The following is a 24,095-nucleotide window of genomic DNA, read 5'->3' on the forward strand; positions in this document are numbered from 1 at the left end:
CACACACAGTTTTCATGTATGTGTATATTTGCATACATAACCATGTGTACACGTATGTGCTTGTGCCTGCCTGTGCACAGGTCAGTGTTTAGCATGAAGGCAGGTTCGAGGCAGGACCTCAGACTAGGGACCCTGCTCCCACAGCACAGGGCACAGGATGGGACCGCTGGGAGGGCAGCAGGCCAGAGACATCCACTTCTTGGGGTTCCTACCTCTCCACGGACTTGCTGGGAGCTCCGGCACCGGTCAGTGGCCCCAAAGCAAAAGCAGCGAGTGCAGCCTTTGGGGTTTGAGGCGTCCAGGGAGAAGGTGCCGAGGCGACACTGGTCACAGCGTGCACCCTCTACGTTGTCCTGTATGTGAATGCAGATGTGGGCAAGTGTGAGCTTTCCTAGCTTTCCTGTGAGGAGCAGGCTCAGACCTCCCCAGAAGATAAGTCCCCTTCTCCTAGCCTGAGCGCTAGAGGGAAGAACGAGGGCTGGGAACCAGGAGGCCCTAAGGAATTGCCTAGCTCAAGGTGGGGATGTTCACTTATGTGATTCACTTGCATTGACACAGTACAAATATTACACATATTTGACCTTATGTGTGCCGTTGGGAAGCAAGCTACAGTGGGAAAAGTCCTGGCCTGGCACACCTGGGTTCTGGGGCCAATTTCACTACTCCTCACAGTGTGGCTTTGGGCAAATCACTTTCCCCTCTCTGTGCCTCAGTGTTCATTCATCTGTAAAATGGGGGAAAGAATCCCTGCCTAGCCTTCTCAATGGGGCTGTGGTTAGAACAGTAACAAGTTTTGCAATGTTAAAAAAGCATCATAACAAAGGGTCCCATCTCAGGCTCTAGACTCACCTTACAATGGCACTGGCCAGTCACAGGGTCACATACTCCAGCCACTGTGCCTGCCTTATGGCATTGGCATTGCCGGCAGCTGGGATAGCCGTAAAAGCCAGGGGCACAAGCGTCACAGCGGCGGCCGACAATATTGGGTTTGCACCTTTAATAGGGATCAGTAGCTCAGTCATCAACCCCTGAGGCTTCCCCCAGTAGGCATCTATCTATTCCACCTATGGGTAAGGTACCATGCCTGCCACCCCCTCCCCCAACCCCTCTGTCCTCACTTGCACTGTCCGCTGTCCAAGTCACAGCCAGGGTCTGTGAGATCCTTGACACCAGGGCGAGAACAGTTACAATCTTCGCAGCCCACCAGGGGGTGGCAGCCAAATGTTTGATCCTGGCAGACCACACAGTCTGGTGGGATGGTGCGGGGTGGGCAGATGCACTGGCCAGTGCCTTCATCACAGAGGCGGGTGCCACAGTCACAAGCTGTAAAGAAAGAGCTCTGTGTCAGTGTCCTGTGAAGCTTCTTCCTCCCTATAGTCAGGAAGAAGAGACACTGGCAAGGACTGGACTTGGGGTGAGGTGCGGGGAAGGGGAATAAGGACTCACGCCTGCAATTTGGGAAGCCCCAGTAACCAGTGGCACAGCGGGAGCAGTCCCGACCAATGACATGGGCTCGGCAGGGGCACTGGCCCCCAAAGGGTTCACAGGTAAAGCTCATGGCTCCTACTTCATGGCAGCGGCAGGGCTGGGCCCCATTGTTGTAGAAGAGGGAAAGAGAGATGGCAGCATCCTGGCAGAATGGAGGTGAGCTGGTGGGGCTGGGGGTGTGACACAGGTGATAATTAGAGCCACTGAATGGGATTCTTTAAGTGCTCCTCCTCCTCCCACAAATACCCTCAACACCCAAACTCCTGAAATTCCCCTAACCCTCGCCCTAACTTCCCAAGATCCCCTCCCCAACCCTGAGCTCCCAAAGCTCCCTCCACCTCCCCAGTCCCAATGTCTAGACCATTCCACTAATACCTCTAAGCCTTTTTGGGACCATGGCCTCCATCACTGCCCCCACTCAACATCCAGAATGTCTTTCTCTACCACCACTACTTTAACCTGGATCATACCTGATGTAAAAGCCATTGGCTGCACAGAGACTGATGAAGTCATAGGACTTGTCCAGAGGCTCCTCTCGGAGGTAGTTGGAGCTATAGCCATCCTCAGGGACAACCAGCACATAGTCCTATGTGATGGGAAATTCTAAAGGTCATGTCTAACTACAGTGGGGAAGGCAAAGATTCAACTTGTGCCCACAAACTGAGGAGGAGGAGGAAGAGTATTGGGCCATCCCAGATCTTATCCTCCCTGGTAAAAGAGGTCTAGCTTGTGGTTCCAAGGTTAGATAGCAGTAAACAGATGCCGGGCTTCTAACTCCCAATCCAGTGCTCACAGGATACCAGGACTGAGAGCTAGAAAGGGACCTGAGAGATTATCTAGTCCAGGAGTGTCAAACTCATAGGCACCCAAACCAGATTAAAATGTAATTGGGAAATGTTTAACAAAATAAACAAAAATACAATACAACAGAGATAATGTTAATTTGTGGCTTCCTAAGTCAATATATGGGATCCTTTGGCTTTGATATCATGATCCAGGCCAATCCCTACATTTGACAGATAAAGAAACGTAGGCCCAGAGTTAAAATGATTTGTCCAAGGCCCCACAGCTATTGAGTGGCAAATCTGGGATTGGAGCCCAGAGAGCCTCTATAATCAGACCCAGTACTTTTTTTTTTCACTTTACATTCAATGCTCTGTCCCTGCTTCTAGCGGGCTCTTCAGGTGAAGGCTAGCGACTAAGATTACTGAGTCCAGAGAAAAAAAAAATCAAGAGTTCTTTCCAATAGACTGGAAGCTGTTTTGGGTTTTTTTTTCTCTCTTCCAAATTCAGTTGGGCTAAGGCTGACAGAAGGATATATACATGGCCCCAACTTTCACCAGCTGCTGAAAGAAAAAGCCAAGTATAGGGAATTCAGATCATGGCAGCTCTCCCTGAATGTAACTGGTTGCTCTTTCTATAACAATCTTGTTCCTAACCTAGGGCTGTGTGAGATCCTAGGAGAAGTGAAAGAATTGGACAGAGCGGGCCCTCCCTCCCAGAGTCAAAGGACAGAGGGGCTTGGTGGTCCTTACTTTCTGCCCTGGTCACTCACCAGCCAGAGCTGCTGACCCTCAGGCACACGGACAGTCACGGTTAGCTCATTGTCTGTAACATCCAGGACGATCTGACCCTCACACACAACCAGGATGCGGCAACCATAAGCATGGGGGCAGAAAGTGGCATTAGCCTGGCCTGGGAAAACAAGGAGTGTCAAACTCATGTGCCTGATTTTGGCTCAGTGTTTACTACAGGGGCCTCCTTAGTTTGAGGCCAAAGCCAGCTCACCAGCAACACCCTGCATCCTTGTGCTGGCACATGGCAGTGTAACCAGCCTGCAGCCTAACCCATTCTCATCTCTAGCGTTTCTCAGGTTCCCTTCCCACCTTCTTCAGACAGCTCCCTCACCCCCTACTGGATAACACAGGGTTCTTTGTCAAATCACATAATAAGCACTTTGGCCACTGCACGAGATACCACTGGCCCTGTAATAAGCACATTATTACTGACCTGTATAAAGAAGGATGAAATCAGCCTAGACAGTAAGAGACCCCATACATGAATATGGGCGGTTTCTCAGGAAGGTGGATCTCACTCAGCCCATCTTGCCCTTTTGGACACTGGAGAGTCCCCTGCTTCTCTAGATGCTGTCTTTGTACCCTCTCCCTACCCCAACTCCAACTCACCATGCCAGATCCGGCCACCATTGATGACTACCTCCACAGGGAAAGTAGGGTGGTTGGGCTGGTAGCCATGGAGTAGGAAGGCGTAGCGCCCCAGTGTCTGGATGTGAGTGTTAAACACAACAGTGCTCTGTGGAGAAAATCCCCCCAGGGATTCAGCAATGCCACTCTCTCCCTCAACCTTTTCTTCCACCTATCCTTGACTTCCCAAGTGCAGCCATAGGGTTCCAAACTCTCTGTTACAGATGGGACAAATGAGTCAAAGAGAAGGGGAAGTGACTTGCTTGAGGCCACACAGTGAGTTGGGAATGAAGCTAGAAGTAAAATTTACTCTGAACCAGAGTCTTGAGCTCTTTCCACCAGAATATATATTCCCTCCCTGTTGACTCCCTTGAACTGTCTCCTGATTTCCCCCTCTAATCCCTACACAACCCACCAAAAACCCATAGTTTACTTTCCCCAACTCCTCTCGTGAGTTCTGAAATCAACCTAGAGAGAGTGGGAGTACCTATTAACCCCCTGACTGCACTGTGTTAGGCAGCCCCTGGAGACCACCCTTACCTGGGGAGACTGTAGGAGGGTGGGATCACTGGTGGGGTCTACGGCTGTGGGAGGGCGAGGTTGAGGACTCATCGGGGGTCCAGCAGGAGTAACGGTGTGCATGTGATTCAATGGGAAGTCGGGGGGTACAGGCAGGACTTTACACTCTGTTAGTACAATGGGCTGGGATAGCTTCTGGAAGCGCGAAGGGATGCAGGAACCACTAGAGTAAGAACAAGGACAGATATAGGGCATCAGAACAGGCCAGGGTAGGACTTCCCAGTAGGGTTCGGGCAGCCATGAGAGGTAGGACTAGGGAAGGAGCTTTGTTTTATATGACTTGTGAGCTTAGGGCAAAGAGGAGTCACACACCAGAGTCTTCCTCTCTTCCCCCATCCCAGGAGATCAGGCTTTGGCTTAGGCTCCTGATACTCCCTCACCTGATCTGTGAAAGGGAAACTACCTACAGGAAAAGTACCACCTCCTTTCCCTCTACCCCCTCCCAAGAGGGCTGAGGTCAAGGGAATGGAGAAGTCTTGAACTCTGGCCTGAATACCTGCTCAGTCCAAAGGTCCCATAACTACTGATGCAATGAACTCTGGGTTCCACAAACTCTGTGGTGAACTTGCTCATGGGAACCAGGTAGATTCGATACTGTGGGAGGAGAGAAGAGAACAATTTAGGTCAGGCCTGTGAACTGCCTGGGAGATATTAAAAAAAAGCAGACTGTGTATCTGGGGAAAGCAGATAATAGAATTCTATAGTTAGTGCCTGTCTGCCCTATCCTCTTCCTTTCTGCTTTTCCAAATCCTACCTTTTCTTCATAGCCCAGCTCAAGTCCTACTTTCTCCCCCAAATTCCAAAGCTGGAACAAACTTTAGAGATCATCTAGGTCAACCTTCTCATTGTATAGATGAAAAAGTCTTCCTTGATCACACCAGTCTACAGTGATCATTTCTTTTTGTACTTTACTTTTAACACTACCCATCAGGCCCTGCTCAAAGAAACATCCAATGACGTGCAAATCTTGTCTCTCAACTTACACTGTGAGTCTTGTGAGCAGGAACCCTATCCCACCCTACTGTCTTCCCATCTTAACTAGGACAGGGTTGGACCCATGGCAAGTGCCCAGTAAATGCTATTTTGTGAAGAATTCAATTCTCTTTTCTATGTTTACTGGGTTTCAAAGAATGTTTAATTTTGGGGTCTGATTTGGGGTACCATGTCTTTGTTTTCATCCATGCAACCACTTATTGAATGTCTCCCGTGTATGAGGCCCAATGACTCCCAAAGCCAGCATGCTTACCAGTAAGAACCGTGCATGTTCTGCTGTGAGCCGAATATTAGCCTCACCCGTGAGTTCAAAAGCTGTGAGGCGATTCTGGGAATCTAAGACAGTACCTCGGCACAGGAAGCTGTAAGAGTTAGGTAGAAGCAAGTGAATGGGCAGAGAGAGGAAGAAAGATCAGTCCTGATATTTAACCTCATACCTAATCCATCCCAACTTCCCTTCTCCAACCTGGCATGTTTACTGAACAAGCCCTGATCTCTCTCAGGTCCCCAGGCACCCTAGATGGAAGATAGATACAGTTCCCCTGAGACCTGGGCTCCTGCCTTCTTCAGTCATATCAGGCCATCAGCATGTCCACTTACTGTCAGTGAGCTTGGAGGAGACTGAGCCCCACAGCCACCCCACAAAAGCCAGTGCTTCATCATTTTCTTCCAGAAAACAGGCCGGCTGCCAGCAAGGCAGGGCAGAGAACCACATACCTGTACTGGCAGGGGTAGAGGGTGAGTAGTCCTTGCTGTGGGGTCCACTGGGGAGTGTGCACAGCCACACTCACACCCTGAAGGTCATCCTCATTGGCATATTCCACTACAAGCGCATACTGGCCAGGCTGGGGCACAACAATTTGCATTTGGACATCCACCTAACAGCAGGAAGTGGATGGAGACATCAGGACCCTCCCTCTGGCCTTCCTCTACAAATGCCAGGGCCTGCCTGTGCCCACTCCCCTCTGCCCCCATCTCTCCTTTCCTTACAAGGACCCCCTCAGGAAACAAAATTGTCTCAAAAGGTCATTGCTTTGGAAGTATCCCATGCATAAGTGGTCCTTTATACACTCCCTTATCAAAATGCAATCATCTAACTCCCTCTTTTTTTTTAAAGCAATCAGGGTTAAGTAACTTGCTCAAGGTTACATGGTCAGTTATTTCTGGGTGTGGTGCTAAGTATCTGAGCTCAGATTTGATTCCCATGTCATCCCGACACTGGAGCCGGTGCTCTTACTCACTGAGCCACCTGGCCGCCCCTAAACAATTGGGGTTAAGTAACTTGCTCAAGGTTACACGGCCAGGTGTTTCTGGGTAGGTGCTAAGTGTCTGAGCCCGGGATTCGATCTCCAGGTCATCCCGATACTGGAGCCGGTACTCTTACTCGCTGTGCTACCTGGCCGCCCCCTAGCTCCCTCTTTTTAGATGACTATCCCCTTCTAGTACATCTTTCCTATAATGCTACACCCTTACTACATAACATTATCGTCTAATATAATAAATAACAGCAGCTAACATTTATGTAGCATTTCAGCACCTGCAAAGCACTTTATAGATATTATTTCCTTTGATCCATGATTAGGAAACTTACAGCTGGGAGGTCTTGTGCCAGCATCACACAGCCAGCAACCACCTGGAGTAGGATTTGAACCAAGGTCTCCTTCACTCCAAGTCCCAGTTCTTTATCCACCACACCACCCTGGCTCCCGTACATAACATCTCTTCTAGACAAAAACTCTGCATATCATAGCTCTCCTTTATAATTCAGATAACGCCTCTTTAATATATAATAACAATCTTTTCCAGACTTCAGAACTTGCATATACTTCAAGATCTAATTTCCTGAATGGGGATAGTCCATTCACTGATGCAGATCTCAACCTCTCTAGGAATTAGTAAATGGGCTTGGAGAGTTGCTGTTGCCAGAAACTTCATCATTCTGTGGTCAGCTTGGGATGATAAGCCTCTTGGCTAGTCCTCAGAAGGCCAGAAGAAGTCTGTTGCTGGGAGCATACCTGAAGCCTTTCCAGCTTGCTAGTGTTTGTGGATGACAAAGCCTTCAAGAACCCAAGGTTCCCTCCTCACCACAATGTGGCAGCAGGGAAGGAGGAGTTGATCTATCTTTTTATGTAACACTTTTCAAACAGAACAGCACCCTGATTGCAGAAGAATCCAAGTGAGAAGTAATCCAAAAAGCTACAGAAAAATGTATGTATCATGTAGGAAAGGGGAAAAGGTAAATTGGCAGCAGTATATTACCAAGGCGATGCATAAAGAACATTAACCAGATGGTAGATGAACAGAGAAAGAGGTGGGCTAGCCCTGCCAGCTACAATGGAGCCCGAGTGTACTGCCAAGATATTAAAAGAACCAGAGGAAGGCCTAGAGCACACTGGGTACATCTTTTAGAAGGAATGTATGTGAAAACACTGGGCAAGAATTAGACAAGATGAGAAGATGTGGATGATTTGCAATATGCCCAAATCCAAGATCTGCTTCCTAAATTGTGTGATGATGGAGAAGTCATTTTAATTTCTCTGAGCCTGTTTCTTCTTCTGTAAAGTGAGGATAATACTTATACTACCCACTTCACAGTGGTGTGGTGAGGAAAGAACTTTAAAAATCTTAATGTGATATATAAATATAATTTCTTGCCATTTGAATACCCCACCTATATAACACTAACTTCTTCACTTAGAGAATAATACCACGACTTAGAGTAAGTCTCCTATAATGGCATTAAGACACTTGCTTGTACAGGAATCTCCCCATAGAGTATCATTCCATCTAGGTGCCCCACTTTGCATAGTGGCTCCAATATATACACCACAACCTTATCTAGAACCTCTTTTATAATAAAAGCATCTGATACATGCTATAAATGATTTGTTGTTATAACATGTTGTTCAGTTATTTTCAGTCATGTCCAACTCTTTGTTTCACCATTTGCTTTTCTTGGCAAAGATACTGAAGTGGTTTGCTATTTGCTCCTCCAGTTCATTTTACAGATGAGGAAACTGAGGTAAAAAGGGTTAAGTAACCTGTCCAGGGTCACACAGCTACTAAGTGTCTGAGGCCAGATTTGAACTCAGGAAGATGAATCTTCCTGACTCCAAGCCCAACATTCCATCCACTGCATCACCTAGCTGCTCTACTGTAAATGATATATACTTGATATAATGATACATATATATCATATATATGATATAAATAGGTTGTGGTTTTTTTTTTTCAGAAAGAATCACATAATAATAGAAAAAACAGTAACAACACATTTATATAAGCCTTTACAATTTACAAAGTACTTTCCACATAACTCTATGAGGTAGGTAGTAAATGTTATTATTCTCTTTTTTTACAGAAAAAAATAGCCTTGGAGAGGTTAAAAGATTTGCCCATGATGACATAGCTAATAAGTTTCTGAGGCTGGATTCATACCCAAGTCTCCTCATTCCACCTCTAGCACTCCATTCACTATGTAACGCTACCTCTTAGGAAAGGCAGGAGAGATTATAAAGGCCATTTTCATCATCCTCACTTTGCCTCTAAGGGGCACATGATGGAATGTCCCAGAGATAAGGTGAGGTGATTGGCCCAGGGTCACACAGAGGTCCTGGCAGATTTGGCTCTCCCCACCCTTACTCCATTTCCTTCCAGCTTAGGATCTGGCTGGATGATTGAGGAGGCCCCAGTCAGGGTGCCTCATCTCTCACCTGCCCAAGACCCTACCCCATCATTCTTCCCAGGCGGAGGAGGAGAGAGAACCAGGCACTCACATCATTGCCCCAGCAAGAGGCCAGTGGTGGGTGAGAGGAACTAGGCTGTTCCATCTGGCAAGCCTTAGGTAGACTATTGTCCAGGCGGCATATAGCATCAGTCCCACTGACAAAGGGGAAGCCATCTAGTGGGAGGTAGGTGTACAAGAGGCAGCTGGGGAAAGGAGAAGGAACACATACATTGGTAGACCATCCCTCCCTCCTTGCACAGCCCCTTATCATTTCCTTGACAGACCAAGAGCCCAAGATGGGTCCTCTCGGTGCAGAAATGGCTGTAGGAATCTTCAACCTACTCTAGATCCCAAAGCCCCCACCTCACCCACTTTTCTCCCACTGCCTCTATGGGCATACAATGTGGGTTGACTATAAAGTGGTTCTTTTCTTTTCCTCATTAAATGTTCAGATTTCAAGTTACAGTTCAGATAAGTCTGGTCCTTACTTATTCCTGACTTGTTCAGGTTTGGGGTTGTAGGTACAGGCCTCAGTCACCTTCACCTGCAGTATGGGGGCTTCATAGTATGCACTGGGAAGCAAGACCACATAGTCCTAGGGAAGACACAGATGTCAACATTAGAACAGCTAAGGTCACAGATCATATTGGATGCATCAGAAGGGCATGGGTGCCCCACGGGATAAAATGCTAGGTCCTTACCAGTAGGACACCTTCAGCCTCAATAACCAGGGACCAGACACTGGGATTCAGGACAAAGGGCTCCCCGTAATTGTTCTGGGGCACGGTAAGAAACACAGGCTCGGTGCTGGGTGCAAATGTGACCTGATGGGTCTGCTCTGTGCCTAGAATCAATGGGAAGAAGAGCACCAGTGGATAGTCACATTCTCCAAGCTGTTTCCCCCATCTCCTGGGGATGGCTTCTTTGCTCTATGGTTACATGCCTGGCTTGCACTACAATCACGCTAGCTTTGGCCAGTTTGTGCCCAGCCCCCCAGAAGACTTTCTTGGTGCATGCATTCCTTAACATGCCCAGGACAGGGTTTGTGTGGGGTAGGTGCCCCACCAATGGCTCTAACTGTTAAACTGGCCAATGAGGGCATAAACATTGAAATCCAGGGGATGATGAAAAAAAGGGAAGGTGAAGAGGGACAGAAAAAGAAGGTGAAAAGAGGGAAGAGGAGAGGGCAGAGACGTGAAGGATAAAACAGGTAATAGTGGAGAGAGTTGGGGTTACCTGAGAGGCAGCATGGAGTAGTGGGAAGAACACTGGGCTTGGTGTGAAGAAGACCTAAGTTTTAATCCTGGCTCTGCTCTCTACTTTGGGGATTCTGAGTGAGGCTTTTAACCTCTCCAGGCCTCAGTTTTCTCCTTTGTAAAATGAAGTGATTAGAGTAAATGACCTCTAAGGTGTAAGTAGATATGGCACTCACAGTTGCTGCAGGTATTAAACTTCCCTTCCTCAAGGACTGAAACCTTCCCATTCACACTTGTGGAGCCCCGGTTCACATAGCGGAAAACAAGATGGAAGAGGTCGGGCGATGTCACATTGAGTTTCACCACTACTTTGGGCTATGAGGAGAGAAAGAGATAGGAGGAAAGTGGGAGATAGCCGAGCCCCTCTCACCTGATCCAGCAATCCGGCCCCAGAGCCCGGACTGCAGGGTACTTATTGCCTTTCCTGACTTTCAAGATCTCAGCACCCCTCCTCAATCACATCCCTGCATAGATCCCTCCAACTTGCAGCCTGAGTTCCATCCAGGCCCACTCACCACTGTCCTTGTCCCTCTTCCTATCAGAAACTCAACCCTGTCTCCATACATTCACACCATTGCCTCTACTTGGAATGCTGTGCTCTCATCTCTAATCCATTTACAAGGCTCAGCTGATTGAACTTCACACAGGAAAGCCTTCCACAACTATTCCAACTCACGATGCTATCTTTCCAAAATGTCCATTGTACATACTTGAGTCACACACTTGGAGACATTTTATTATCCTGCTTTCCAAAAGTGTGTCTTGCTTCTCCAAAATGACTAGGAGCCCCTTAAGTATCTCCTCCTCCCCATTTCCCTCAAAGCACAAGATAAGGGAGATGCCATAAAGATTCTTCTATTGAATATGGTGGGATGAAGGAAGAGGGTGGCCTACCTGAACAGGAGTCATCTGTGCATAGCCCCTCCAGCTGAAATTCTCAAACTCCAAGGGGTTGTAGCCAAAACGCACAGGCCGGCCATCAGGTGTGGAGCCCTCCTCTAGCTCAAACCTGATGTGGTGCAGGTCTGGGAGATAATGGTCTCTTGCAGGCCTGGGGGAAGACAGAGTACACAGGGTCTACCTGGTTTACCTCTCTCAGACACAAGCACTGCCCAAACTGTCCAGGAAAGACAATGGATTCATCTTGGGTCACTGAAGTCAGAGTCAGGATTGTTTGGGGCTTGTGAGTACTTAGTCGGGAGAACAAAGATAAGACCAAACAGTGACTGAACCTCATTTGCATTTGGCTCTATAATGTTTTACAGGAACAATGAGAAGAAGAATAGCAATGTCACATTTATATAGCACTTTAAGGTCCACAACATTCTTTCCTCACAACAATCCTGTAAGATAGAATGCAAGTGTCATAATCCTTATTTTACAAATAAGGAAACTGAGGATAGGAGTTGTGCTTAAGTCACATGGTCAGAAAGTGTGAGAGTGGAGACTTGAACCTGAGTCCTCTGACCCCTATGCCTCCCCTTTCTCTGTACCTCTGATACATAGGCCAGAGCTTTCAGGGGTACAAAGATGATGGAAAACATGTGGCCGCTACCCTGCAGCCTCCACACCCAGGGTTTGACTATGGCACTCACTCACTGCATGTGGACCCCTGTGTGTTGGGCCGGCATTGACAGATCCCAGTCCTTGGCTCACAGCCCTGGGCCAGGGCTCCCCCAATATCACACTGGCAGGCTGTGGAAAGGGAGAGAAGCACATGAGATTTTCTTCAGATGCTAAAATGTTAACAGTGGGACGAGGAGGGGCTACTCCACCGCTCCAATTTTATTGCTTATGTCTCCATACAGCCTTCAGCTCATGCCACTCCACCCCAGTCACTTCTCTGTCTTCAGAGACAGGGCACATCCCCACCACTGTGCTTGTGTTCTCTTCGTTCCCCTCTCTCCTCTGTATCTTCAAATCATGCCCATTCTTCAAGGTCCAGTTCAAGTCCCTGGCTCTTCCAAGAAGCCTGCCCTAAGTGCTCTAGCCCGGGCTGATTTCCTATGGTTTTTGTGCTTTGAATAACAGAATTCATCCCTGAATTACGCCCAGCCCTGTATTCTCTAATTGTGCCGTGTGTGAACCTCATCTTCCCATCTAGACTGTGAGCTCCCTGAAGATAAAGAGTATATAGTCTCTTGTCTCTCTCTCCTTCAGCATCTACTATAGAAGAATAGTCAATAAATAGTAGCTTGTTGTCTATGGTACCATGAAGACAGCAATAGACTAAGACACATTAGACTCGGGTTCTGTTCCTGGCTCTGCCACTAATTTGCCGTATGACCCTGAGGAAGTAACTTCCCCTCTGAGTACCAGTTTCATCCTCTACAAAATGAAGCAGCAGGTCCTCTGAGCTGTAATAGGTAAGAGTACTGCACTGCAGAGCAAGGGGACCAGCAGCATGGCTATCTTGGGCTCTGCTGCATCCGCTTGGTCAGTCTGAGTTCTCAAACCAGGACTTCAAACTCCCTGAAGCTTCCTCGGGAACGCCCTAAGCATGGGATCTCAGAGACACTCACTCTGACAGCCGAAGTAATCTGCATGGGCCAGTCTGAAGTAGCCATCCCTGCAGGAGGTGCACATCTGACCACAGACGTTGGGTTTGCAGAAACACTGTCCACTGCCCTGTGGACAGTAGCCCAAAGGTGAAAAGAGGCATGAGAGCTGCCAGTCAGTGACATTCTCTGGAGGATGCCCCCTAATTCTTCTCTGCACAAAGCTCCCTGCTCCAAGCCCCCAGACACTCACCTGCTGGCACTCAGCCACTCCATTGATGGTACCTCGAGGATCACAGCTGCAGCCTGTTGGAAGAAGGGTTTGCCTGAGGACTGAGGGAATAAGGCCAAGGCACAGACCAGGAGAGGACAAGGGCAGAAATGCAGAAGGCCACAGCCAATAGGTTTCCCCAGCACAGTGCTGGGAAAGCCTGGTGGCAAGTCACATCACCAAGCCCTAATTCCTGCTCAGTCCCACTGGTCAAAACAGACTAATGGACCTGAATTACTGGAGGGGAAGAGAAGACAAGAAAGAATTTCACTTAGAATAATAGTAGATGGAGCTGATCCCAAATTCTCTCTGCCCTTCAAATTCCTGCCCTGTATCCTTAAAGGGAAAGGACATTCCCGTTTGCCATACAGAAGAGAGGGAACAAGATGATGAGAGGACTGGAAACTATGAGACATATGGAGGATTTCAAGGAATTAGAGATCTTTAAGGCCTTAAGAAGAGATGACTTACCTGTCTTTCTGAGTACAGAATAAGGACTAATGAACAGAAGGTGCAGAGGCAAATTTAGGGTCCATACAAGCAAAAGTGGACGACCCATGACAATTTCTTAAATTTATTTATTCATTTATTCCTTATTCTTTTTTTGGAGGGGGGAAGGCAAGGCAATTGGGGTTAAGTGACTTGCCCAAGGTCACAGTGCTAGTAAATGTGTCAAGTGTCTGAGACCGGATTTGAACTCAGGTCCTCCTGACTCCAGGGCTGGTGCTCTATTCACTGTGCCACCAACCTGCGGGGGGGCTCCCCCACCCCCCCATGACAATTTCTTATCTGGGGCACAACTGCTTCTAAGAAAATATAGTTGCTGAATTGAGTTGGTCTTGACAGTGCATTTATCTGGGTTAAAGGAATCTGTCTTGGGGTTCTAGGAAAACTGTGACTTAAATCTGACTCAGGACTCTAAGATAGCAACTGCTCATTTGCATATTACAAGCTGTAGAATATGAGAATAGAGAACACAGTCTATTTCAGTAACTTGCAAATGAAGAATTGGAGGACTTTTAGGTTAATAACTAGGAAATATGGATACCAGAACAGTTCTGTGATTATGGGACAACCATAGTTTACCTGTTATTCTCAAGATGAAAATATGGTTACTAGCCATAAGCTAAAATGGGATCATTCATAGAGAGGACCTGGCTGCCTCAAGAACCGTGAGGAGAAAAAACAGTGAGAGAAGTCAAAGCCCAGATTCTAAAGCTGTTAAAGAGACTGTATCTGTGTGTGTGTCTCTCTCTCCCCTCCTCCTCCTCCTCTCCCTGTTGCTGGGCCAATTGGGTGGCCAAGGAATGACTGGTATATCCTAGCCTGCCATCTGCTGCTGAGAAGAGGAAGAGTTAGAAAGAAGATACTCTGCTCTCTGTTATTACTTGCTAAAAAGAACAAGAAATAGAGAAAGCTCTGGTCTGCTCTCTATTATGATTCGCTGCTAAGAAGAGAAACAAAGAAAAGACAGGAGATATTTCTCTGCACTGCCACCTGTTCTTTCTGGAAGGCAGAGAAGGAAAGGAATCCTATAAAGAAGCAGAGCTGGAGAGGCTTTTGACAACTTCAGAATAAGGGTCATTGCCTTTTCCTAAAAGAGTACAACTCTGCTGAAGCTGAAGTCATTGGCTCAGCTTAAAGCTGGAAATTATGGATATTATAGTTGCTATTAAGGAGGGAGTCCCAGACCAGTAGAGGTTCAACTTCAAAGGAGAGAATCTGGTGGTTCAACAAGCCCAACTGAAACCTAATGCCCAGTAAGGTGTTAGTTAAGTATTAAGCATAGCATGGGGTGGCTCAGTATCTGTTCAATACAGAGGCTATTCTCATCAAGGAACTTTTTTGGAAAGTTCATGAGACAGGGGTGGCTAGGTGGCACATGAGTAGAGTGCTGGCCCCAGAGTCAGGGGGACCTGAGCTCAGATCTGGCCTCAGACACTTAAACACACAAAAAAACAACAACAACAAAACTAGCTGTGTGACATTGGGCAAGTTACTTAATTCCAACTGCCCTCCAAAAAGCAAAAAAAAAAAAAAAAAGTTCATGAGACAGTAAGAGGACAGTTAAGTCCCCAGTTCCATAGCTGGGAGATGACTCTGTCGCTTCTGCTGCCCATGCATGTGTTTTAATGACCTGGTACTTTAGCTGTGCTCCTGGTCTCTCCACAGACACTGTGTGCACTGGTGGGAGAGTGTAAATGAGGCTTGTGGAAGGGATGTTATATAATTATTAGGTACTTTGCATTTTCAGTAAATGTTTTGGTTAAGATTGAGTGTTAATGGTTAATGTGTTAATGGGAAATGCACTGGTGGGGGCTTATGAGATAGTGTCAGTGGGAAAAGCCACTGACAAGAGTCACTCCCTAGTACTGATTAGAGTTAAAGTAGTAGCTGCCTGGTCACCTCTCTGAGGAACCACTCATTGCTGCCAAAGTGGGTACAGGTGGAGTGAGTGAGCCAGAGCCAGTCCCAGCCCATGGAGAGAAAGAGCTGGGAGGAGTAAGTGGGGTCTGTGTCATATCTGGCCTAAATAAAGAAAAACTTCCTAACAATTAAAGTTAGGAAAAAGTGAACTGTAAGTCATTGGAAGGTATAGCTGAAAAAAGCACTAGGGAAACTTCATGACTGCCTCATGAAGTAATGAGCTTCCTTTCATCACAAGTATTCAAAAGGAGACTGGATGGTGACAAGGACGTTACAGTGTTAGAGGGGATGTGGATTTTACCAAAGTGCTGGCTTGACTGGACAATTTCTAAGGTTCCTTCCAACTATGACACTGGTGTGCCTGAAGGGGATACTGTATGTCCCAGCAGCTCCCAAAGGCCAGCATTACCACTGGTCACTGTGGCCAGTGTGAGGGGATGGAGGAGAGGCTAGGTGGAGGGGGACAGACAACATAGGGGGTAAACCCATTACGACCTTGTCCCAGGCTCCAGAGCAGTTTCCACTCTCCCTCCCCACCAATTGCCTGGCAGGCACAGAGACTTACTTCTGCAGCCGTAGGGGTTAGCTGGGCTCAGATTCCAATATAGAGGCTTGCACCTATCACATCTTGGGCCCTCCACATGAGCCCGGCACTCACAGGAACCCTGTGATTTTGAGAGAGGAGACAGAGAGTCAGAGAACTTGCATACTCCACTCAAAACCGCCAAGAAAAAATATTACCACCAGTTCCTCTCAATTATCCTTATTCTGGGAGTAGGGAGCTTTCATCCCACTCATTTCGATTATTTAAACCTGATATTAAAACAAAATATTTTATCTTCCTAGTTATGCTGTGCTAAAATTATTAAAGTTTTTATTCCTGAGCCCCAAACCAAAGAAGGATGGGGAAGAAAATTGGGATAGAAAGAGGGAAAAACCATCCTGACATTAACATTTACTCTGGAAAATTCATGTGCAAATAATGAAGAATAGATAGGTCCTAGATGCTGCCTCTGAGACATGACTCCCAAATTATAGCAGTCTCAAAGTCTAACTCAGAGTCTAAGGGTTCATCAGGACACCACTGAGAAGGCAGTATTCCCCTCCTCCATTACAAGAATTGGCAAACAGAGGTCAAGGGAGGACCTTGGACTGTGGACACAGAGGAAAAGGAGCATAAAGAGGCATTGGAATCAAGGTCTCCCAATACCTAGCCCTGGGTTCTCCCCTCCCTGCCCCCCCCCCATACAAATCCCCATCCTGTGTTGAGGTCAGAACACCAGTAAATTTACCTCCGAGAGAGAAGAGCTGGCTGAAGCCTGGCCAGCTGGATCACAGGAGCCAACTGTGGGAACAGAAACAAAAGGAGAGTGATTTCTGAAGCATAGGTGGGGTGCCAGGGCCCCTGCAAGGAAGAAGGGCTTCCTCCTCTCCAATACTAATGATTCCTATCTTTGTCCTGTGGAACCCCAAATGACAACCGAGCCCTATGGTGCAAAGTGGATTGTCTAGACCTGAGGGGTCAAAAAGCATGGCCCTTCCCAAGTGCAACCCAAAACAGATTAAAATATAATTGGGAAATATTTAACAAAATAAAAAAAATATCATAAAACATAGATAATATTAAAATTTAAAACTAAGAATAAAAAACAGCTTGCAAGGAAGTGGGTTATGGCCCATATCTAGCTTCATGGGAGGTTTACCTTTCCAAGAAAAATATACATCCTGTTATCTCATCAAAGTGATCGAGGAACTGAGCAAACTGATTAGAGGCCCTTCTGGTCATGCCTCCAAAAATGCATGACATCTTATTTATTGGTTAATAGTGAATCCTGAAGGATGCCTGTGAGGCAACCGTTTGTCGAATTCATTTTGAAAAAAATAAAATTATATTTCTCTTAAAATATCTTTTTGAAAAAAATGCAGCCTGCAGGGATCCTTATGAACAGAACAGTGGCCTCTTTTGACATCACTGGTCTAGACATGGGGTATTTTCAGGAACTGACAGCACATGTGGGTGTACAAACAAGTGTTCTTCACTTTAGCCTATTCATTAAACAGTATCAGGGTCACATAACATACATGTAGATAATGTGAATGAATATCCTTTACCAACCCTATGTGCAAGCATATAGACACATAAATGTGCAAAACATATTACATTGCCCAGGTCACACTAATTATCACACACACACACACACACACACACACACACACAGAAACACATAACACCTAGGTTGATTCTGGGACCAGGAGGGCAGAGTTCCTTATGTTCCAGAAGGAAGGCACAGACCTACCTTCACAACGGGGGAACCCGTAGGTCCCAGGGACACATGCATCACAGTGCAGACCGATCACTCGTGGTCGGCAGCTGCACTGCCCAGTCTCAGGATCACAGGTGGTATGGAGGGACCCAGCCTCAGAGCAGTGACAAGCTACAGTCAGAGAAAGGGACACAGTCTTATTACCTCAGTGCAAGGCTCCCTCACACATGATCTCTGCCTTGAGATTGGCAGGGTAGGGCAAATGGGAGATGTTCCCATTTTACAGATGAGAGTAAAGAATAAGATCCTGTTCTCCCTTCCCCTAGGGGTGGAAAGTAAGGGACCTTGGGTTACTGGGAAGAGAGGTCCTTGGGGAGTGGGAAAAAGGGTGAAGGAAAAGAGGATTCACTCACGGATACAGTTAGGGAATCCATAATAGCCAGGGGCACATTCCTGGCACATAGACCCAGCATACCCAGGTCGACAGTGACACATTCCAGCCCCACTGCATAACTGGTCCAAGGAGCCCCGAGGGTCACAGGAACAAACTTAGGGAGGAGACACAGGATATAGATGTAATGAACTGGTGGATGGCTACATTTTGTTCCAAATTCCTCACTCTGGCATTTAAGGCCCTTCATAATCTGACCCCATTCATTTTTCCTTATGTCTAGAAAAAGGACCTTGCATCTAGGAAGGCACCTAATAAATGCTTATAGTATAGAATCCAGACCTTTCTTCATGATGTTCCCCAAACACATTGTGTGCTTTCCTGTCTCTTGGATTTATCCCACACTTATCTCCCCCCACCTCCCATATACACATGTACCTCTAATCCTCCACTAAACTGCCCATACTTCAAGGCATGGCCACCTCCTCTGACTTCCTCCAGTCCTCTTTAATCCCCCTTTCTACACACTACATGCTCTTGCTGCTAATCAGATACCATTTCATTTCTTTCTCAACACAGGTGAGTGCTGCCCCCTCCAATTTCCTCAATCCCCCAGGATATTTCCCTGGTTCCCTGATTCCCCCAAGTCCCCTGATTCCCCTGATCTTTGACCCTCTGACTGCCAACTGAGCCCCAGTCCTGCTAACCTTGGCATTGGGGGTAGGAGTGGTAGCCAGCTTGGCAGCGGTCACAGTGGAGTCCATCAAACTCGGGGCGGCAGAAACATCTCCCAGACTCATCACAGCCCTCAGGCAGAGTTCCTACAGGGCTACAGCCACATACTACAGGGGCAGAGGGGAACTTGTTATAGCCCTATGTGAAAGATCCCTCCCTGGGTCTGTCTCCCCAACTCTCTCTAGTTCCTGGCCCTGAACTCCTCCCCTCTCCCCAGTATTGCCCCTCAGTCTCATTGGTCTATGATCCCCAACTCCCCACTCCTCCCTCTCAGACTTGGAAGAGGGAGTCCTAGGAATGGCCTCTAGTGCCCTTTAAATTTAAAGGGGCTGTGTTTGACACAGTTCTATCAGTGGCTTAAGGGTAGAAACAGGAGTAAGTGTATCTCTGTGCCTACTTAATTATAAGTCACTGGGAGGTATAATGGAAAGAGCATAGACCGGAATCAGAAGCCCTGTGGTCCATGCCAGCTTAAAACTAAACTTGTGAACTCAAGCAGGCCAGTGACCAACCTGTATCTTTATTTTTTTCATCTGCAAAATAGGGGTAATAATAATCATACTTCCTGCCTCCCTAGGTTACTGTGGGGAAATTGTGCTAAAGAAATGTGAGCCAGGAGGACCATGACGTATGTGTGCTTGTATGTGGATGTTGCATGCCTGGGTGTGACTGCTGGTGTGCTATGTGCACGTGAAGTCTTGGGAGGGGCAACCTACATTGGCAGAGTGGATAGCTGAAGTAACCAGGGGCACAGCGGTCACAGGCAGGGCCCTCGAAGCCAGTACGGCACACACACTGCCCTGTCTCATTGTCACAATTGCTACCAGTCTGGCCAGGCCCGGAACACTGGCAGGCTGGAGGAAGAGCAGAAAGTCTGAGTAAATAGGGGGACCCTCCAGACCCCAAACTCCACCCATGCACTTTCCCTTGGGGATGGGAGACACTGGGACTTCAGGACTGGAAGACATCCCTCTCTCAAGGCCCCAGGGCCACATTTCTTCCACCCCAACCCACAATGGGACCAACAGCCAGAGCTTCCCCTCAGTGTCCCTTGATTTGTCTTGTCCTGAGGGTAAGGGTGGGGAGCCCATTTAGGGAACACTGAGCTTAGACACTCACGCAGGCAGCCTGGTCCATAGTAGCCTGGGGCACACTGCTCACAGTGTACACCCTGGAAGTTGGGTTTGCACACGCATTGGCCAATGTATGGGTCTTTCCGGCAGGCATTTCCCAAGGTCCCAGCAGCGCTGCAGTCACAGTCTAGGGACAATGAGCAGTGAGTAGCGTTTACACATGGACTTTCCCATCCCTCATCCCTCCCTGCCCCAATCCAAGATGGCTCCAGCTCTCCACTGCCCATCTTTAACTCTAACAGCTTCTCTAAGGTGCTTTCCTTGAAAAATCCCACATGAACACTATGCAGCATGGCCCCAGAACTTCTGCCCATTGCTCTGTCCACATGCATACAGTTTAAGCGGGAGCTGGGAGACCCCCAGTGGCCGGGGTTGTGTTTGCCCTCAGGCTAGGAGCTCCCCAACAGCACGGCCATTTTTTCTATACCCCTTCAGACTAGGGACTCCCCAAGGACCAGGAGCTTCTAGGACAGAAGTGGGCACAGGAATCATAGGAGTTTATGGCCTTCTCTGGCTCCCAGTGGTGCCTGTGGGGGTTCTTTCCCAGAGGCAGAGGAACTGAGCCTCATAAAAGAAAGTGGGTGGGGGTCACAAGTATTAGATACTTACTCACAATCTGTCCAGCTGGAAGCACCTGTGCCCCAGTGTCATTCTGGGAGAACGATGGCACAGCTAAGGGAATGAAGGAGGGAAGAGACATCCTCAAGTCACATAGCTAGGTTTCCATCTCTCATTTCTTAGAGGCTGTTGGGTACCCTCCCATCAACCTAAAAGGCCTCACTCCCACCATAAAAAAAAGCATTCCCCTACCTTGGTCCTTTTCTCTTTGGAACCATTCTAATTTCACATCTAGACCCAGCCTCATAATCATATACCAATATGACTTGCTTTCTCTAACTTGGGTACATAGCCCTCAATTTACTGCTCCCAGAGATCCTGCTCATATCTAGCCCACCTCTCCTAGAAAGCCTTCCTAGTTTTATTCCAGCTACACACCAATCCATTACCATAGCCCCAGGCCCACAAATTCTCCAGTGGGTCAGCTGTATTTCGGTGGCTTGGTTAATGGCTGCATTTGTGATTCCCATTCATATGGCAGTGCTGTCCCTGGGAGGCCTTAGTGAGTAAGGGATTATGTAAGGGGGGAACAAAACCAAGAAAGCCACTGAATATAACATATAATGAATATAATGTTCCTGATTTGCTCCAAAGATTCAGGGATGGGAGGACTTCACACAGACTTCTCTTCTCGGAAAGCCCATCATGTTTTAGTTTATAAAACCCTGGGACTAAAAATAGCTGCTGGATTGGGAGTAGATTTCAGCTCTCCCCCTGGCGATGTGACCTTAAGTCCCTTCACTTCCCAGGCCCTCGCTTTGTTCCTCTATAAAATGAGGAAGCTCGATTAGATGGTCTTAAGACCCTTCCAGCTTTCACATAAGCTCATTCTAGATGAAATTCCAAACACACACAAGATTATCAATCGATAGACAATTATTTGCTTTATCAAAAGCTTTCAGTTCAGAGTTCCTTTACACAGCAGCCCCATAGCATATAAAATAGGACTTCTGATTTACTTTTCTTAGGTAAAGAAAGGCACACTTATAATCGCAACTTCAGGAACTGGCTTGCCCCCAACTACATAATCTCTGCTTCCTCCAGGTCCTGCTACTCACGATAGCAGTGGGGGAAATCTGTGAACCCTTTGGCACATGCATCACATCGCTCCCCTGTGTAGTTGGGCTTGCAGTAGCAACGGCCAGTCAGGTCCTCACATGTCCCATCTGTGAAGTCTGATTCACAATTGCAACCTGGAAACAGGGAACGGGACAGCTGAATACAGGTAGCTAGAGTCCCAGACTCCCTCCCTCTCCCCATGAAGCCCAAGAAAAGGAGAAGAGCCTTCACAGATCCAGGTCAGACTATCAAAAGAAATAAGGATAGCCTCAGTTCTACCGCTGTGTGACCGTGGGAAAGCCACTCTGGGTCTCAGTCTTCCATCTTGGGAAAACAAGGAGAACATTACCCCCATCATCCCCACCTTCTCAGACTTCAGCACACATAGGAATGGCCTTGATTGGAAGTCTGGGGTTAGAGGCCTATCTCCCCTCCTACCCACCAACACCGATGCAGAGCCTACTTACGGTAGCAGACGTAGGGGGAGTCAATGGGATGCTCAGGTGAACGATAATAGCCAGGGATACAGCGCTCACAGTTGATGCCGGTTGTGTGGTGCTATATAGTAGGTGAGGGAGGGAGGGAAGTAGGGAGATTGGAGGATGCTTTTTAGTTGGGATACTGTGCCCTAGCCTGAGACCCTGTGACCATACTCTCTATGATCCCACTTTGGAACAAAACTAGAACAGTGAATTCTTTCCCCTTCCAGCACTTAGCAATGTATATATTACTCTCAATAAAAAGGTAATCCCTTTCCTCGTGGGGACCCAATGTAGCTATCCACTGACCCCTATGTGTAGTACAGTAGGAACCAGAAGACTTGAATTCAAATTTCTAATACTGTCAATCTCACAAGGGGGCTGTGAGGGAAAGAGCCTTGTAAACCTTCAACAACAACATAAATGTGAATTATTACAGCTGGCTGTGTGACCCCTGGCAAGTCAATGACCCTCACTGGACCTCAGTTTTCTCATCTCTAAAATAGAGATCATAAGACTTTTACTTCCTTACAGGGAAAATGTGTTTATAAAGGTGAATTATTGGTATGGTTAGGATGCTCTGGCTGGTGGCATCAGTTTACCTGGCAGTCAATACAGACACCTCCACCTTCATAGACATTGTCCCGGTTCTTACTAGCTTTGTGCCGATCCACTTCTGGGTCATAGTAACAGTCATATGCATGCCCATGACAGTTACAGGCTACAGAAAAAAAGATTTGGGCTGTATTATGACCCTGCACAACCTACCAGCCTCTTCCCATTATGTGTCCCCTCTCAACCTTCTAAGCCCCCCTGGCATCTTCCAGGGCAGCCTTTCTAGCTGAGGTACAGGGTTTGGACACCTCTATCTACTACTTGATCATGAGTTAGACAAGGCAACACAAAGTGGTGAACAGAGACCCCAATGAGGAGTCAGGACCCCTGGTTTTGCTACTAACAGGCTGTGATACTCTGAGCAAATCACACCCTTACTTTGGGCCTTCATCTGCCCCTCTGCAAACAGGATAAAAACACTGGTCTGGATATCACTTAAGGATGATGGTAATAAAATCACCCCCTGAGGCCTATGTGTGAGCACACCTATTTATAAGTCAGTATGTGCTCGCACCATAAAGGTACAGTCTGATCATGTACATGCACAAGTTGGCACAAGTCTACAAGCAGGGCAGGGCAGAGATACTCACACTGACACTCATTAGCACTGTCCATTGTGGCAGGTTTCCAGGGCAGCTGATTGAAGCCAGGACAGCAGCGGTCACAGGCACCACCACAGGTGTTATGCTGACAGGCACACTGGAGCCTGGAGAAGACAAGGGGGGTGGGGGTGGAGCTTAGGGCAAAAGAAAGGTGAAACACAGGGGAAGGACTATGAGGAGCTCAGTGCTCAGACAGGCAAGAGGAAGGAAATGTCAACAGTTCCTATTTCACAGGTTTACAAGACTTAAAGCTGGAATTGTCTGGCCCAGTGGTTTCCAAACTTTTTTAGTTTGTAGCACAGTATTCTTTGCCATGTGGAGCTATGGGTACACTGAACATTTATGCTGGTAACAGTCTAAGAGAGTCAGGAGATTGGTGCATGCATAGTAATCAGCAGTACAGTTGAAAGAAGGAAGTCCCTTATCACTCAGTTGTACACACTGTGGACTCAGGGGTACTTCTCAGCTCCTTACAGACAGAATGAGGACTAAGAAGATGGGGTAAATATAGTCACTGGAGACAGTACATGTCCATGAGTAATCTAAAATCTAGAATCTCTCTAGCCAGTCATTCCTAAATTGAAAAATAATCGAAGGATACGAATAGGTAGTTTTTGAAGGAAAAAATCCAAGCAATCAATAGGCATGTGAAAAATGCTCTAAATCAATCAAAGAATGCAAATTAAAACAATGCTGAGTATGACCTCATATGGTTATCAGATGGGCAAAGTTAACAAAAATGGAAAATGACAAATA

At 47.3% G+C, this 24,095-nt stretch overlaps 1 protein-coding gene across 1 annotated transcript in view; it reads right to left on the reverse strand.

Annotated features, from left to right (window-relative positions):
- LAMA5 (laminin subunit alpha 5) overlaps positions 1-24,095 on the reverse strand; it is a 124,120-nt gene that overhangs the window by 32,944 nt on the left and 67,081 nt on the right. Inside the window, exons 7-37 of the mRNA XM_069072543.1 lie at positions 23,328-23,443; positions 22,725-22,843; positions 22,111-22,201; positions 21,643-21,777; positions 20,576-20,638; positions 19,953-20,093; positions 19,550-19,687; positions 18,806-18,940; positions 18,121-18,255; positions 17,741-17,878; positions 16,736-16,788; positions 16,009-16,108; positions 12,999-13,051; positions 12,770-12,875; positions 11,843-11,942; positions 11,142-11,298; positions 10,424-10,562; positions 9,693-9,835; positions 9,480-9,586; positions 9,041-9,194; positions 5,982-6,142; positions 5,518-5,626; positions 4,768-4,865; positions 4,233-4,434; positions 3,675-3,801; positions 3,044-3,183; positions 1,959-2,074; positions 1,447-1,658; positions 1,119-1,323; positions 850-994; positions 213-353 (exon numbers count right to left, since the gene is read on the reverse strand). Coding sequence (XP_068928644.1) covers positions 213-353; positions 850-994; positions 1,119-1,323; positions 1,447-1,658; positions 1,959-2,074; positions 3,044-3,183; positions 3,675-3,801; positions 4,233-4,434; positions 4,768-4,865; positions 5,518-5,626; positions 5,982-6,142; positions 9,041-9,194; positions 9,480-9,586; positions 9,693-9,835; positions 10,424-10,562; positions 11,142-11,298; positions 11,843-11,942; positions 12,770-12,875; positions 12,999-13,051; positions 16,009-16,108; positions 16,736-16,788; positions 17,741-17,878; positions 18,121-18,255; positions 18,806-18,940; positions 19,550-19,687; positions 19,953-20,093; positions 20,576-20,638; positions 21,643-21,777; positions 22,111-22,201; positions 22,725-22,843; positions 23,328-23,443 — 3,979 coding nt within the window. The remainder of the gene's footprint in view (positions 1-212; positions 354-849; positions 995-1,118; positions 1,324-1,446; positions 1,659-1,958; positions 2,075-3,043; positions 3,184-3,674; positions 3,802-4,232; positions 4,435-4,767; positions 4,866-5,517; positions 5,627-5,981; positions 6,143-9,040; positions 9,195-9,479; positions 9,587-9,692; positions 9,836-10,423; positions 10,563-11,141; positions 11,299-11,842; positions 11,943-12,769; positions 12,876-12,998; positions 13,052-16,008; positions 16,109-16,735; positions 16,789-17,740; positions 17,879-18,120; positions 18,256-18,805; positions 18,941-19,549; positions 19,688-19,952; positions 20,094-20,575; positions 20,639-21,642; positions 21,778-22,110; positions 22,202-22,724; positions 22,844-23,327; positions 23,444-24,095) is intronic.

The sequence above is a fragment of the Petaurus breviceps genome, unplaced genomic scaffold, assembly GCF_028583685.1.
Source record: "Petaurus breviceps papuanus isolate PSGF00001 unplaced genomic scaffold, PetGlider_PUasm1.0 90847, whole genome shotgun sequence".
Lineage (NCBI taxonomy): Eukaryota > Metazoa > Chordata > Mammalia > Diprotodontia > Petauridae > Petaurus > Petaurus breviceps.